The 15,502-nt window shown below is 44.9% G+C and overlaps 1 protein-coding gene across 3 annotated transcripts in view; it reads right to left on the bottom strand.

Moving 5' to 3' along the window:
- Positions 1–4,317: 4,317 nt before the first annotated feature.
- Positions 4,318–15,502, bottom strand: part of FAF2 (Fas associated factor family member 2) — a 63,555-nt gene continuing 52,370 nt past the window's right edge. For 2 of the 3 annotated variants that reach the window (XM_017960160.3, XM_021939972.1), the window contains exons 9-11: positions 15,044–15,215; positions 14,060–14,203; positions 7,366–7,618 (exon numbers count right to left, since the gene is read on the bottom strand). In XM_017960160.3, coding sequence (XP_017815649.1) covers positions 7,436–7,618; positions 14,060–14,203; positions 15,044–15,215 — 499 coding nt within the window. In that variant the 3' untranslated portion in view covers positions 7,366–7,435. Of the gene's footprint in view, positions 7,619–14,059; positions 14,204–15,043; positions 15,216–15,502 lie in introns of all 3 variants that reach the window. The other variant, XM_009209609.1, reaches the window with a different exon arrangement.

Genomic DNA, 15,502 nt, shown 5'->3' with positions numbered 1-15,502 from the left:
AGTTCTGTGATGTCAGTTTTTTTCAGGAGGCGTGCTCTCATAGTAATGAGCTTAGAATGAGGATGCAGGTGGGCTTGGATTTGGGAAAACTGGACATGCTGGAGCCGTTCCTATGTGGCAGTGGTGCAGGAAGTATCCTAGAGCCGGATTCAAGGAATGGCCACCAACATTCAGGGCTCCCAAGTTTGCTCTGATATATGCTGAGGCTCTCCAGCTTGAAGAGTAGGAGAGAAATCAAGCAGTTGAGTTTGCTTCAGGAATTGTGGCAGTCAGTACTGGCTTGTGAGGGAGACAGGAATGAAGGCAAGGAGGTTCTAGTAGGAAGAACTGAGGCAACTGCAGAGGGACAGAACGGCTTTGCAAACAGCTCAGGGACAGTGGGAGCTGGAGAGAGAAAGGCTGTGCTCGCAGGGAGTGCTACTGAGGTCTTGAGGGCAAAGCAGTTCCAAGTGAGGCATGGCCCCGCTGGGAGAGGACTGGGAGGGAAGCAAGCTAGCACTGACTAAGCAGCCCAATGCTCAATGCCAGGCACTCCAGTCATCAGCTCACTTAAACAGCACCCCAACTTTACAAGGATGTGCTATTGTAATATTTATGGGTGAGGAAACGGGTTCCGAGGTCAACAAATATCATTGTCAGCAAGCAGCAGAACAACTTCAAATCTAGATTTGACTCCGAAGTCTCCACCACATTTTAACACAAGTTAAATCAGAAACAGTAGAACCGGAATTTCAGGGAATCCACGTATGCAGATGTGGGAGTCATCTAGGCTGCCAGTGGAGGCAAAAATACCTGTTGTTTTGAGTAAGACTTTCAATAAACATAAAAATAAAAAAGGAAAAAAATATCAGTTGCCAACTTCTGGAGAATGGCTAGTAATAGCAAGCAGAACAGGACAAAGTCGTACAAGCAGATGGCCTGCTCTTCAGCACTGTCCTTCAAGACCACGCACCAAAGTGGCAGAAAAGAAATACAGATCCTGGCCGGTGGCTCACGCTTGTAACCCTAGCACTTTGGGAGGCCGAGGCTGGTGGATCACAAGGTCAAGGGATTGAGACCATCCTGGCCAACATGGTGAAACCCTCTCTCTACTAAAAATACAAAAATTAGTTGAGCGTGGTGGCATGCACCTATAGTCCCAGCTACTCGGGAGGCTGAGGCAGGAGAATTACTTGAACCCGGCAGGTGGAGGTTGCAGTGAGGTGAGATCATGCCACTGCCCTCTAGCCTGGGCAACAGAGTGAGACTCCATCTTAAAAAAAAAAAAAAAAAAAAAAAAAAAGGAAAGAAATGCAGATCCTACCTCCTGGTGTCAAGATTCATGGGAAAATTAGCGACCTTTGCTTAAGGGTTTTTTCAAGTGGCATCTTCAAGGGAAAACCAGGTTTCAGTTAAAGGGGAAGAAACCTGGGAGTTTTGGGGCATCACTCTGTTAGCGAGGACAGACAGTGCAGTGGCCGAGCTTATAGGCGTGAGGGACCCTGAGGGCCCAAGGCTCCACCAGGGTAAAAGTGCACATGGAGCTCTGCCTGCCACACCAGAGAGAGGTGTGAAGAAAAAAAATGCCAGGCACTCAGCCACTTCTAGGGTAAATCTTCAGTAGTAAGCTACAACTGTTTTGAAAACAGCAACAGGAGGTATTCCAAACACCTACTACGTGCCAGGCGTTCTGCAACAGCAATTCATTTCAACTTCACAGCAATGCCACAATCAACCCTATTTTACAGATGAAAAGTAGGTCTACGGAGTTAAAGTCAGTCACTTGGCCATGGTCATGGCCAGAGCCAGGATGTAAAACCAAATGTTGGCTGGGCGCAGTGGCTCACGCCTGTAATCCCAGCACTTTGGGAGGCTGAGGCAGGCAGATCACTTGAGGTCAGAGGATCGAAACCAGCCTAGCCAAATGGTGAAACTCCATCTCTACTAAAATTACAAAAATTAGCCAGGTGTGGTGGCACATGCCTGTAATCCCAGCTACTCGTGAGGATAAGGCAGGAGAATTGCTTGAACCTGGGAGGTGCTGGTGAGCCGACAGGTACCACTGCACTCCAGCCTGGGCGATAGAGCAAAGACTCCATCTCAAAAAAAAAAAAAAAAAAAAAAAAAAAAAAGTGTAATCTGGCATTGGAGTGTTGAGTCCTCTGATTCTGTTCTTTGATAGCAAAACTTTATGGGGTTTCTTTGGGATAGAGTTTCATTCCTGTTGCTCAGGCTGGAGTGCAATGGCTAATCTTTGGCTCACACTGGCAACCTCTGCCCTGGGTTCAAGCGATTCTCCTGCCTCGAAGCCTCCCAAGTAGCTGGGATTATAGGCATGCACCACCACGCCCAGCTAAAACTTTTATACTTAGTTTCTTTTATTTTTTTGAGACAGAGTCTCACTCTGTCACCCAGGCTGGAGTGCAGTGGCGAGATCTCGGCTCACTGCAACCTCTGCCTCCTGGGTTCAAGCGATTGCCTCTTGAGTAGCTGGGACTACAGGCATGTGTCACCACGCCCGGGTAATTTTATTTTTTAGTGGAGACGGGGTTTCACCATGTTGGCTAGGCTGGTCTGGAACTCCTGACCTCAGGTGATCTGCCCGCCTCAGCCTCCCAAAGTGCTAGGATTACAGTCGTTAACCACCATGCCCAGCTTATATCTAAGTTTCAAAATCAATTGTGAAATGTTTTAGTGGCTTCTCACCTTATGTAAATAAACTCTTGCACACTTATTAAACTGAGCAATAGAATTCTAGTTTACACTTAATGCACATTAAAAAAATGAGGGTCCCAAATCTTTGGCTAGGAACAGGGGGACAACTCTGAAGGTACCAAGAATCTGTATCCACAAAAGTGAGTATCTGCACAGGAGAAAGGCAGAGAACTGAGGCTTAAATTTCCTCTCAGAAATGAAAACATGAGGCTGGGTGCAGTGGCTTATGCCTGTAATCCCAGCACTTTGGGAGCCTGAGGGGCGGATCACGAAGTCAGCAGTTCAAGACTAGCCTGGCCAACATGGTGAAACCCCATCTCTACTAAAAATACAAAAATTAGCCAGGAGTGGTGTCACGTGCCTGTAATCCCAGCTAGTCGGGAACCTGAGGCAGGAGAATCACTTGAAAATAAAAAATAAAAACATGAGCAAAAGTACCTAGGAGAATGCCAATCATCCAGAATCTGTAAGATAAGAAGAGGCTTTTCTTCTTTTTTTTTGAGACGGAGTCTCGCTCTGTCCCCCAGGCTGGAGTGCAGCGGCCGCATCTCAGCTCACTGCAAGCTCCGCCTCCCGGGTTCACGCCATTCTCCTGCCTCAGCCTCCCGAGTAGCTGGGACTACAGGCGCCCGCCCCCCCCCCGGCCTAGTTTTTGTTTGTTTTTTTTTGTTTTTTTTTTTTTTTTTTTGAGACGGAGTCTCGCTGTGTCTCCCAGGCTGGAGTGTAGTGGCGTGATCTCGGCTCACTGCAAGCTCCGCCTCCCGGGTTCACGCCATTCTCCCGCCTCAGCCTCCCAAGTAGCTGAGACTACAGGCGCCCGCCACCACGCCCGGCTAGTTTTTTGTATTTTTAGTAGAGACGGGGTTTCACCATGTTAGCCAGGATAGCCTCGATCTCCTGACCTCGTGATCCACCCGCCTCGGCCTCCCAAAGTGCTGGGATTACAGGCTTGAGCCACCGCGCCCGGCCGTTTTTTGTATTTTTTTAGCAGAGACGGGGTTTCACCGTGTTAGCCAGGATGGTCTCGATCTCCTGACCTCGTGATCTGCCCGTCTCGGCCTCCCAAAGTGCTGGGATTACAGGCTTGAGCCACCGCACACGGCCAGAAGAGGCTTCTTCTGGCCACTGCTTTGCAAGGACACAAGTTGGTTCCAACAGAAGTGACAAATTCCTTAAGAAAATAAGTTACTGCAAGAAAATACTCACAAAATACACTCCCATAGAAGGGGAAGAAACACTTAATGACATCTTTGTATCAAGAGCCACATATACATTTACTTGATTGAATCTATAAACCTATTCTGAGGTGAATGGCATTATCTTCATTTATAGTTGGGGAAATTCAAGTTCAGGGAAGCTACAGAAATTGCCCGAGGTTGCAAACCTGAGAAACCAGAGCCCAAATCTGAACCCAGGCCTGTCTGCTCTCTCTCCATCATACTAAGTTGCTATTTTTCCACAGGGATACAACAGAAAAGACCTGACTCCATCCTTCTCTCTGACTCTCCCTTCCTTGGCAATGCCACACCATGCTGTTCCTTTCCGGTGTTGTTCAAGCTCTCCTTCAGACACAGAAAATTATCTACCACATCTGTCCTACACAGAAAGACCCACAGCGTGTTATGAAATGTTTGTTATAAAACATTTAATGTTAACCTACAATACAATGTAAACTTTTATGAAAAAAATTTAAAGTACACTAGATTTCTTCAGTAAATTATCACATGACTATTCAGGCGCAGTACAAGTTGGGGCACTGCATCCTTTGTGGATGGATTTCCGTTGCTGCGTTCCTCACAAGTCCTAAAAAACCAGTTGTAGAGTGGAGCTCCTTGTTCAAGCACCAGATGATGATGCCCCTGATTTTGCATTCTGGGGGTTATCGCTCCTTCTCAGTCATTTTCTGAAACTCTTTGCTTGGCCTTGGCACCATTAGCAATTTTCACCACTGCTCAGTTGAAGGTTCTAGGTTCTTTTTAGCTTAGTTTTTAAAAGGTAAGTGTTATCCTCTGGCCATCTCTTATTCAAATATCATGGCGGAGGCAAGCAAGGAGAAAGAAGTATTTGCTAGAGGATATTCTGCAGAAGTGGAAGAAAAGATCAGAAGGGCTCCACTGAGGGTATAAATATTCAACTGACTCCTACCGGGTGTCTGCTTGGTCACTTCCCATGGCTATTCAGCTGAATCTACAACTTCAGTCTTCGGAGTGCAGAACAAAACTTGAAACAAGTGCTTTTAGTTGATCGCTTACCATTTGGAAGCAACAGCTGAAATATCCCAGAGGTGATGTGGAAACAAGAGCAAATGCTTGCAGATCATCGGCTTCTCAGTGTCTTCTCCCTTGCAGGTCCCGTCAAAATCCCAAAAGTCCTTAGGAGTGACACAGATTGTACTGGCATTAAGTGACAGAATGTTCAGCCTGTGTTTGACTTAGGAGGAAAGGAAATAGCATGTAGGCAGCAGCACTAGGGTCAGCAAGAAGACCGGTCTAGGGTCTCAGTAAAGCAGAACTGTTTCAAATGGGACTAGACAGGGGCATGTGCTTCTGGTGAAGCCTCTTGAAACCTGAAGTAAATGGGTAGGCCACCCCGACAGTTGTACTGACATGAAGGAGACCCTTCTTAATATTCTGGCAGCTGACTTCCTTCACTGTTATCACAAGGCAAGAGGCATAAAGTGCACATTGTAGAGTAAGATGAGACTGAATTATGACGGAAAAAAAATCGTAACTTCCCCGAAGAGGTGTGGACAAGATACCTATACAGTGTACCTAGCCTCACAGAGGTTCTTAATACCCTCCTGCGTGCTGCCAGGGAAAACCTGTGAATTCCAGACGGGGAGGAAGGCTCTGACTTCAGTGGGAAAATTCCTCGGCATGGTTGTTGGCAGGAAAGTTGCACGTAAGGTTATCCTCAAGTGGAGAACATGGGTTATCCTGCTGTTCAGTCCAGATACACTTCATTGACAATAGTCAGATGGTGAGTCCCACTCGTCTGGCCTTGGGAGAGCAGAAAACCAAGTGGAAGAACAACAGGTAGCCAGGGACAGAGTTAAATTTTCCGAGCGATGGTGTTATAGACAGCTACGCCAAGGCCACTGGCAATTTCTCAGGCTCTCCAGGTTAATTTCTGTGGGGTGCCTTACTCTGTCATGTGGGATTTACCCCCAACAACTCAGGACTGCAGTGGATAGTAACTATATAATTGCTACCAAAAACAGTGGTCCTTAGGTTTTAGTTAAGCAAGAGAGAAAGCCTTGAGACTACAACTCTAGCAAGTTATGCTTTATGTTGATCTGAACCCCCGTCCTCACAGCATATTAGGAACTGCAGTAACGTCAGTTGGTTGCAGTGGTACGAGCCTGCACCAGTCTAGCTACAGAACACTTTGGAATACTTGTCAGAGCGCACTGGCATCTGTTAATACATGGCCTGACCCATGTACCCATTACCATAAACTGAACCACAGACGAGATATCCAGAGGTTAAAAAAAACCCTATTACTTCAACAGAGCAATAGAGAGAAAGGATAAAAGCTGCCTCCAGAAGGTGGCTGCATCAGAAACGAAAATGTGCCTTCCAATAGATTACACAGGCTGGGAGTTCTGTCTTGGCTCCCTTCAAGGCCTCTGGTGCTTTCTATCCTTAAAACAATAATACACTTCCACTGAGACAGGCAGGGCACTCTCCTGTGGTTCTGCTGGCTCCACCACAGGCCCTGCTAGTCCTTTGGAAAGGCACCAGGCTTGGCAATTCAGGAAAGCCCAGGGCTGGGAGAAGCAGCATGCACATGTCAGAAGAGGAATGAAGAGCTGCTATCCTTTGGTTCGGACCCCATAACCACCACCTGGTACAGACTCCAAGGAAAAGCTGCAGTTGTGTGTAAAGATGAGTTCCACCACATACATAGGTGTATCTACATATACAGCCTTTGCAGGGCCGCAGACCCAGATTTCCTCCTACTGCTCCAAGTGGGGTGCACAGGTGGTAAGAAAGGACAGCAAGAGCTGGACCAAAAAGAATGACCTCTCTGGGAACATGAGAGGGACAATGGCAGAAATAAGCACAAACCAGCCCAGGGCACTTTTATTACACTATTGTGGGCTAAGGAGCCCAGGGCATAAACTCATGGGTTTAAAGAAATGGCTCTTTATCAAATAAAGGAAAAAAAAATACACCTATGTCAGCCTCATTCCTTTGGTCATTACAAAACAGAAACAAAAGTTATTGAAAAATTGTGGGCAGTTCAAGGAACATCTCTGCTTCTCTGCTTTCTCTTCCCTCTCTTCCCCAGAGGCAGGAGAAGCAAGTCCTCAGGAGATGCTGCAAGTAGCTGGTTGATGGAGGTTTTTCACTTTTATTTTCCATAAAAGCAAGAATGAATGAGAACTAGTGGGAATGTCCCCTTCCCAGCTGGGACGATGGATGGGTTGAAGGTGAAGAGTCTCTGTTCACTGGAAGGTGCGTGCACAGAGGCCATAGGAAGGGTGGGCTTGCCGAGTGGGTACGTTTGTTGCTAACCTTGCGCGCACACACACAGGTTGTGACTCTTGCGGGCAGCATGGTTTCTGATCCTTCCTAAGGATGCAGCAGTCTTTTAAAAAAAATATTGTATTATAATAATAATAATAATATGAATTTCTCTCTCTCTCTCTTTTTTTTTTCTGCTTTGTTGTCGTTGTTTTCTTTTTTCCCTATTTCATTTAGGGACTGGGGTAGGAGGGGAGAGGAAGAAAAAAATGTCATTCGTCAGTTAGGTCCTGAACAAAAAGAACTTCTGTGTGGCTGAGTCCGGCTTCCTGTAGCGTAGGGGGATTGGGCCACTCCTCTGAAGGGATGCAGGGCAGCACTCGCCTGGGAAAATTGGCTTCAATCTGAAACTTTTCAGGGCTTTCCTTCAAGGAGAATAAGAAGTCGTGGATTACCTGCAGAGGTCATATAGAAGAAGGGCGGTGAGAAAAAGAGAAACACACACACACACACACACACACAACTCTGAAGTCAAATATCCCCCAACTCTCCCCAGGATGACTCTATATGAAAGAATCACATGACACTGGAATTCTAGATCTTTTCATTCCCCACAGCATATGCATGGGGGCAGCCCTTTTAAAAGAAATCACACAAACCCAACACTAGTCCTACTCTGAATTCATCTGTCTCTTCTGTGACGTGTCTGATAAAATGCTAACTTAGAAATCATCACAAAGTTACAGAAAAGTTGGAAGTATAGGACACAGAATTTTTTTCTTTAAATCAGTTGAGAGTGAAGTGCCAACTGTAAGACACACGGCCTCAAGTATTCTGAGGGGATCACAGACTCACAGGACAATCTTCTATATAACCACAACTTGGCTCTCAAAATCAGGAAATGTAACTGACACATTATTTCTATAATATAATATATTATCATTCAGACCCTATTCAAGTTTTGCCAATTATCTTTTACATAATAGCAAAAGGATCCAGTTTTGTTTTTTTTTTTTTTTTTGAGACGGAGTCTCACTTCTGTCGCCCAGGCTGGAGTGCAGTGGCACGATCTCAGCCCACTGCAAGCTCCGCCTCCCAGGTTCACGCCATTCTCCTGCCTCAGCCTCCCGAGTAGCTGGGACTACAGGCACCTGCCACTATGCCCGGCTAATTTTTTTGTATTTTTAGTAGAGACGGGGTTTCACCGTGTTAGTCAGGATGGTCTCGATCTTCTGACCTCGTGATCTGCCTGTCTTGGCCTCCCAAAGTGCAGGGATTACAGGCATGAGCCACTGCACCCAGCCAAGGATCCAGTTTTAAGCCCATCAATCAACGTGTGGATAAAGAAACTGTAGTATATATATATACACGATGGAATACTTCTCAGTCATAAAAAGGAATAAATTAACGGCATTCACAGCGACCTTGATGAAAGTAGACATTATTATTCTAAGTGAAGTAACTAGAAATGGAAAACCAAACATTGTATGTCCTCACTGATATGTGGGAGCTAAGCTATGAGGATGCAAAGGCAAAAGAATGATACAAGGGACTTTGGGGACTTGGGGAGAAGAGTGGGAAGTGGCGAGGGATAAAAGACTACAAATAGGGTATAGTGTATACTGCTTGGGTGATGGGTGCACCAAAATCTCACAAATCCCACTAAATAACTTCCTCATGTAACAAAACACCACCTGTTCCCCAATAACCTATGGACAAAAAAATACAATAAAATAAACATGTTGCACCTCATATGAATCTCCTCTCTGTGGGAATGCCCTCCTTACCCTGCTCTGGCTCTGACAAGGTACAGGTAAAATCCTTAGTGAGAAGGGAGGCAGTATCAGGAGAGTCCATGATGCTAAAATTTAAACTGTGTGTGAGATGCCTGTGGAACAGGCCACTGCCATCTTTCCCTCTCTCTGCTCTGTGGCCCCTCCATCTAGCATTCTACTTCTAACAACAATTCTGCCAGCCTCTTTCAGATCAACCCCAAAGATGACGAACGTGTCATTCAAGTTATTTTTCCTTTTTGGGAGGAATCTATTCTTATTTTCTTTTTGATACACCTCTCACAATGAATTCTCTGGGTTTTATTTCCCTCTGTGTAAAGCAGCCCTTTATTTCTTAAACTTAGCTCTTTAGGGACTTCCCCCCTGCCCCCGACAGGTCTCGCTCTGTCACCCAGGCTGGAGTGCAGTGGCACAAACACAACTCACTGCAGCCTCGACCTCTCAGGTTCAAGCAATCCCCCTGTCTCAGCCTCCCAAGTAAGTGGGATCACACATGTGCAACACCATGCCTGGTTAGTTTTTAAAAATTTTTGTAAGGCCGGGCGCGGTGGCTCAAGCCTGTAATCCCAGCACTTTGGGAGGCCGAGACGGGCGGATCACGAGGTCAGGAGATCGAGACCATCCTGGCTAACACAGTGAAACCCCATCTCTACTAAAAATACAAAAAATTAGCCGGGCGAGGTGGCGGCGCCTGTAGTCCCAGCTACTCGGGAGGCTGAGGCAGGAGAATGGCGTAAACCCGGGAGGCGGAGCTTGCAGTGAGCCGAGATCGCGCCACTGCACTCCAGCCTGGGCGACAGAGCGAGACTCCGCCTCAAAAAAAAACAAACAACAACAACAAACAAAACAAAACAAAACAACAAAAAAAAATTTTTGTAGAGACAGAGTCTTGTCATGTTGCCCTCCTGAGGGATTTTTAAAGGGCTATAATCCAGAATTTAAGCAGTAAATCCATGTTCCTCTTATCTAATCCATTCCTGATTTTATAAACTTCTCATATTTTAGTCTATCAGCCCCACTCATTTTCAGTTTCCTTCTCTCTTTGCAATTCCCACTAACGTTCACTCTTTCTTAAGATGCATCAATTAGACTTACACCAAGTATTCTTAATATGAAACCAATATGGGTTTGATACAAGAGTGAAAAAAAAAAAAACTTTTTTTTTTTTTTTTTTTTTTTGAGATGGAGTCTTGCTCTGTTGCCCAGACTGGAGTGCAGTGGGAGGATCTCGGCTCACTGCAACTTCTGCCTCCCGGGCTCTAGCGATTTTCCTGCCTCAGCCTCCTGAGCAGCTGGGACTACAGGTGCATGTCACCATGCCTGGCTAATTTTTTTGTATTTTTCGTAGAGATGGGGTTTCACCATGTTGGCCAAGCTGGTCTCAAACTCCTGACCTCGTGATCCACCCACCTTGGCCTCCCAAAGTGCTGGGACTACTGGCATGGGCCACCTAGCCTGGCCAGAGACAGGGTTTCATCAGGCTTGTCTCGAACTCCTGACCTCAGGTGACCCACCAACCTCGGCCTCCCAAAGTGCTGAGATTACAGGTGTGAACAACCATGCCTGGCCAAAAAAATACTTTCTGATTCCTTTTTAATCACTGCTTGAGAATACCTAGTACAAACTTGGCTTTTGTTTTTCTTTTTTTTTTGAGATGGAGTCTTGCTCTGTTGCCCAGGCTGGAGTGCAGTGGGAGGATCTCGGCTCACTGCAACCTCCGCTTCCCAGGTTCAAGCCATTCTCCTGTCTCAGCCTCCGGAGTAGCTGGGATTACAGGTGCATGTCACCACGCCTGGCTAATTTTTGTATTTTCAGTAGAGATGGGGTTTCACCATGTTGGCTAGGCTGGTCTTGAACTTCTGGCCTTAAGTGATCCACCGCCTTGGCATCCCAAAGTGCTAGTATTACAGGCATGAGTCACCGCACCTGGCTGGCATTTTTTATTTACTAATGGCAAAGGGTTGATAACCATCAGGAAACAGATTATATTACTACCAGAGGTCCCTTTCGGTTTGCAATGGACAGAAAAATTAGTTCTGGGCTTTGGATCTCTTATACATTTGTTTAAAACAAAGTCAGTTGCCTCTTTTATGACCACTCATGGGACCTGGCGATTGTTCTGCAGCGTATCCCTCTTATCTTAGCATTTCACTACTTTCCAGAGCTGAGCATTACCCACAAATCTGTCACTCCTCGAGATTATTTACAAAGGACCAAGTTCACAGGAAGATGATACAAGGCCTTTTTTTTTTGAGACAGAATTTTGCTCTCTTCACTCAGGCTGGAGTGCAATGGCGCTATCTCTGTTCATTGCAACCTCCGCCTCCTGGGTTCAAGCGATTCTACAGCGTCAGCCTCCTGAATAGCTGGGATTACAGGCCTGCGCCGCCACGCCTGGCTAATATTTGTATTTTTAGTAGAGATGGGGTTTCACCATGTTGGCCAGGCTGGTCTCAAACTCCTGAACCCAGGTGATCCACCCACCTCGGCCTCCCAAAGTGCTGGGATCACAGGCATGAGCCACCGCGCCTGGCCGACACAAAGTCTTTAAGGGTACTAAAAAACACTATAGCATTATTAGGTTTTATGTAATTATCTCTGTGAATGTTAAATTCCAGGCCGGCACTATCAGGGCACTGCTACTTTACACCTTTTTCCATCTCTAAGCCCCATTTATGAGCAAACATTTCTCTTAGACTCATCTCAGGTGGCCATGATACTCTTTTTTAAAAAACAGCTTTTAGTGAGGAACTCATTTAAAAGTCTTCAAGGATCAATGAAGACTTTTAAATGAATGAATGGCTGGTTCCCTTCTGGCTGTAAGCCTATTCTGTTCCACAGTTCTAACAAATTTTTCCTCCAAAACTCTCAGGAGAGTAAATTTTTGTTAAGTTTTTCATTCTTTTTTTTTTTTTTTTTTTTTTTGAGCCAGAGTTTCACACTTGTTGCCCAGGCTGGAGTGCAATTATAGGCGTGAGCTACGGCACCTGGCCTAGGTTTTTCATATATAGTTTTATCAGAATTTTTGGGGTAGAAATTCCATGTAGTTTGTGTGTACAATAGCAAAATTGCTAGTGAACATGAAAGCTAAACTACATATACAAACCCATAGTTAAGAAACGGGACACCAGGGGAAGAAAATTAACACTAATTAACCACCTACTACATGGTGGATACTGTGTGAGGCACATCCATGTTATCTCAATTTAAAAATCCAAAGTTAGAGACATGGGGCTGAGTGCAGTGGCTCACACCTGTAATCCCAGCACTTTGGGAGGCCGAGGTGGGTGGATCACTTGAGGTCAGGAGTTTGAGACCAGCCTGACCAACATGGTGAAAACCCATCTCTACTAAAAAAAAAAAAAAAAAAAAATACAAAAATTAGCCAGGCATGGTGGCGGGTGCCTACTTGGGAGGCTAAGGCAGGAGAATTGCTTGAGCCCAGGAGGCGGAGGTTGCAGTGAGCTGGGATAGTGCCACTGCGCTCCAGCTAGGGTGACAAGGCGAAACTGTGTCTCAAAACAAACAAAGTTAGAGACATGAGCACTTCCCCTAATATAAATAAATGCATAAATGAGAGAGAAATAAAACAAGGAAGCCATTTGCTTCTCTCTTACCAGAATGTTTCATAACTTTAATTCTGTATTAGTTCTCTGAGTCTTACTTACATTCTGTACTGGCCAGTAAGCTCCATGAATTCCAAAACCATGTCTCACTCATCTAAACGATTCCTAGAGTATCTAGCTCAGTGTATGACACACCTATCTGCAGTTTAAAGTTATCAGAGGGCAGATTATAGTTCCAGTTCACTAATGGGATATCTGAGGCCCTGTAAAAGTTTTGCAACTTGCCCAATGTTGTCCAGTTAAACAAACAGAAGCCATGAATGTACTACCCAGCCTCACCTGACTACAGTGCATCATCTTTTAATTACGAGGTTTACCCTTGATTATTCTGAGTGATCAGGAAAACTGCAGAATCCACTACAGCTATAAATTTGGAAAGGTGACATACTGACTCTCAATATAAACAAATTTTCTTTTGGTTACAAATACCAAAAATAGTAGTGAGTATTTAAGTGCTTACTAGGAGCCAGGCACAATGTTGAGAATTTAATTCTAACAACAATCCTACTAGGGAGTGCCTATTATTATTATTATTATTATTATTATTATTATTGACAGGGTCTCTCTCTATCGCCCGGGCTGGAGTGCAGTGGCGCGATCTTGGCTCACTGCAACCTCCACCTCCCGGGTTCAAGTGATTCTCCTGCCTCAGTCTCCTGAGTAGCTGGGACTACAGGCATGTGCCACCACGCCCAGCTAATTTTTGTAATTTTAGTAGAGGCGAGGTTTCACCATGTTGGCCAGGCTGGTCTCAAACTCTTGACCTCAAATGATCCACTCACCTTGGCCTCCCAAAGTGCTGGGATTACAGGCATGAGCACTGTGCCATGCCATGCCTATTATTAAACCCATTTTACAGATGAAGAAATTGAGGCTTAGAAATTAAGTAAACTGACCAAGGAAACACATTTAGTAACCCTGGAAGAATGAAAATTTGATCCTCATGCTGTGAGAGTGAGTTTCTGTTTTTAATGACTTCCATGTGGAAATGACAAACACTATTACATGGCTATCATATATACAAAGTAGCCTCAGAAAATGAGTAGAAAGAGAAAGACAACTGCATCCAAACTGCAAGTGCACTTATATTCAGGTATGTCATTCCAGTGCTTTTTCTACAGAGCAGGCGTCTGGTGGGATTCTGAAGCCAAGGCAGGAAGACAGCACAGAAGAGTCTCCCATCTTCAAACACACAAGTCTTTTGAGGGACTTACGTAAGGTACCTGTTTTTCTTAGCAGAGCCCAAACATAATTAAACAAAAACTTAAACATTGCTTTGAGTTGGAAGCTAGAACTGAAGGAGCCTACAGCAGTCCACTCTGCAGTACTGTTCCTGGTGTCCACTGATGGCATACCCATCTCTCTCTCTGTTCCCTGTTCATCAGAGCAGCAGACAGACACTCTCAAGAGTCAGTAAAAGCTCCAAATCTATAGCCCAGATGCTACATACACTTCACAGAACTTAGGTGGTCCTTACTGTTAGAGACTGTGAAAAGTGGAATCGTCTCTCTACTCGAGAATCATTGGGCAATTTGAAGATGATCTTGACACTTTCAGGGTCATCAGGGGAAGGTTCAGGGGGCAGGCATTCCAACTTCCTTTCCTTTTCCTCCTGTAAATTCTGCAGAGACACAAAGCAAAGGTGAGGCTATGGCTCAAGAAATAAATACAATGACCATGTAGCTTTATTATACAGTCGTCAGAAGAAAAATTAATGTTTAAGTATTCTAAGAAAAACCTCTTGGGAATAGTCAAAAACAACCTAAATTTAAAGTACAATTGTATCTCATGTATTATTTATTATGTCTAGGTATTTATCTGAGAAAAAGGGGAAAGGGAGCAGGGTGCCATGGTATGTGCTTGTAGTTCCAGCTACTTGAGAGGCCACAGCAGGACTGCTTGAGCCCAGGAGTTTCGGGGTGTAGTGTGCCATGACTGCACTAGTGAATAGCCACTGCACTCCAACCTGGGCAACACAGTGAGACCCCATCTCTTAAAAAAAAAAAAAAAAAGAAATACATTGCTAGGGAACAAAAACAACAACAACAAAACAAAACAAAAACAAAAAGATAATGAGTAAAATGCCAAATCAGCTAATACTGGTATCAATAATGAATATTTAGGGCCAGGCATGGTGGCTCACGCCCGTAATCCCAGCACTTTGGAAAGCCAAGACAGGCAGATCACGTGAGGTCAGGAGTTCGAGAGCAGGCTGGCCAACATGGCAAAGCCTGTCTCTTTTTAAAAATTTTTATTTAAAAAAGAATGAGTATTTAAATGGTATGAAAAATTTAAATCACCCATAATCACAACATGTTCTATTTTTTTCTTTCCTTTTTCCTTTTGTTTTTCTCTTAGTCTGTTTAAAGTGGCTACCATTCATTCCTTTTACACTTAAGACCAAGATGGCAAAGTCTCGGCAGTTTGGGAACCACAGGGAGTAAAGCCACAGGTCCATTACCCGCCGCCGTCTCTCCTCTGCCAACTTTTGTTGTTGCACCTCCTCCTCCTTCCGCCGCTTACGCTCCCGCTCCTCCCGTTTCTTTCTTTCTTTCTCCTGGTCAGCCCTAAGAGAGGCCAGGTAGGCCTCATCCTGCTGTTGTCTCAGCACTTGGGTCTGGTTTCTTTCTTCCCTGTGAACAGATCAAAAGCAAGAGAAGAAAAACAGCACTCTCACAAGTTCTGTTTTCTTATACTGAAATTTTCTGTGTGTGTGCGCGTGCGTGCGTGTGTGTGTGTAAAAACGGTGATATTCTTAGCAGATGACTATTTCACACTGCCATAAGGGATTCCAAAAGCAAAGCATGGCAGAATCTGAATAAGCCACCTTTTATCTCAGTTTAATTTGGCAGAAAAGAAAACAGCAAGTTGTCCTCTCCTCTTTTACAATAAAATTTTCCCCCTAATTCTAACAAATGTA

The sequence above is a fragment of the Papio anubis genome, chromosome 5 (assembly GCF_008728515.1).
Source record: "Papio anubis isolate 15944 chromosome 5, Panubis1.0, whole genome shotgun sequence".
In the NCBI taxonomy this organism is placed as follows: Eukaryota; Metazoa; Chordata; class Mammalia; order Primates; family Cercopithecidae; genus Papio; species Papio anubis.
Note: the sequence above shows the minus strand (reverse complement) of the source record. Positions and strands in the feature narration are given on the sequence as shown.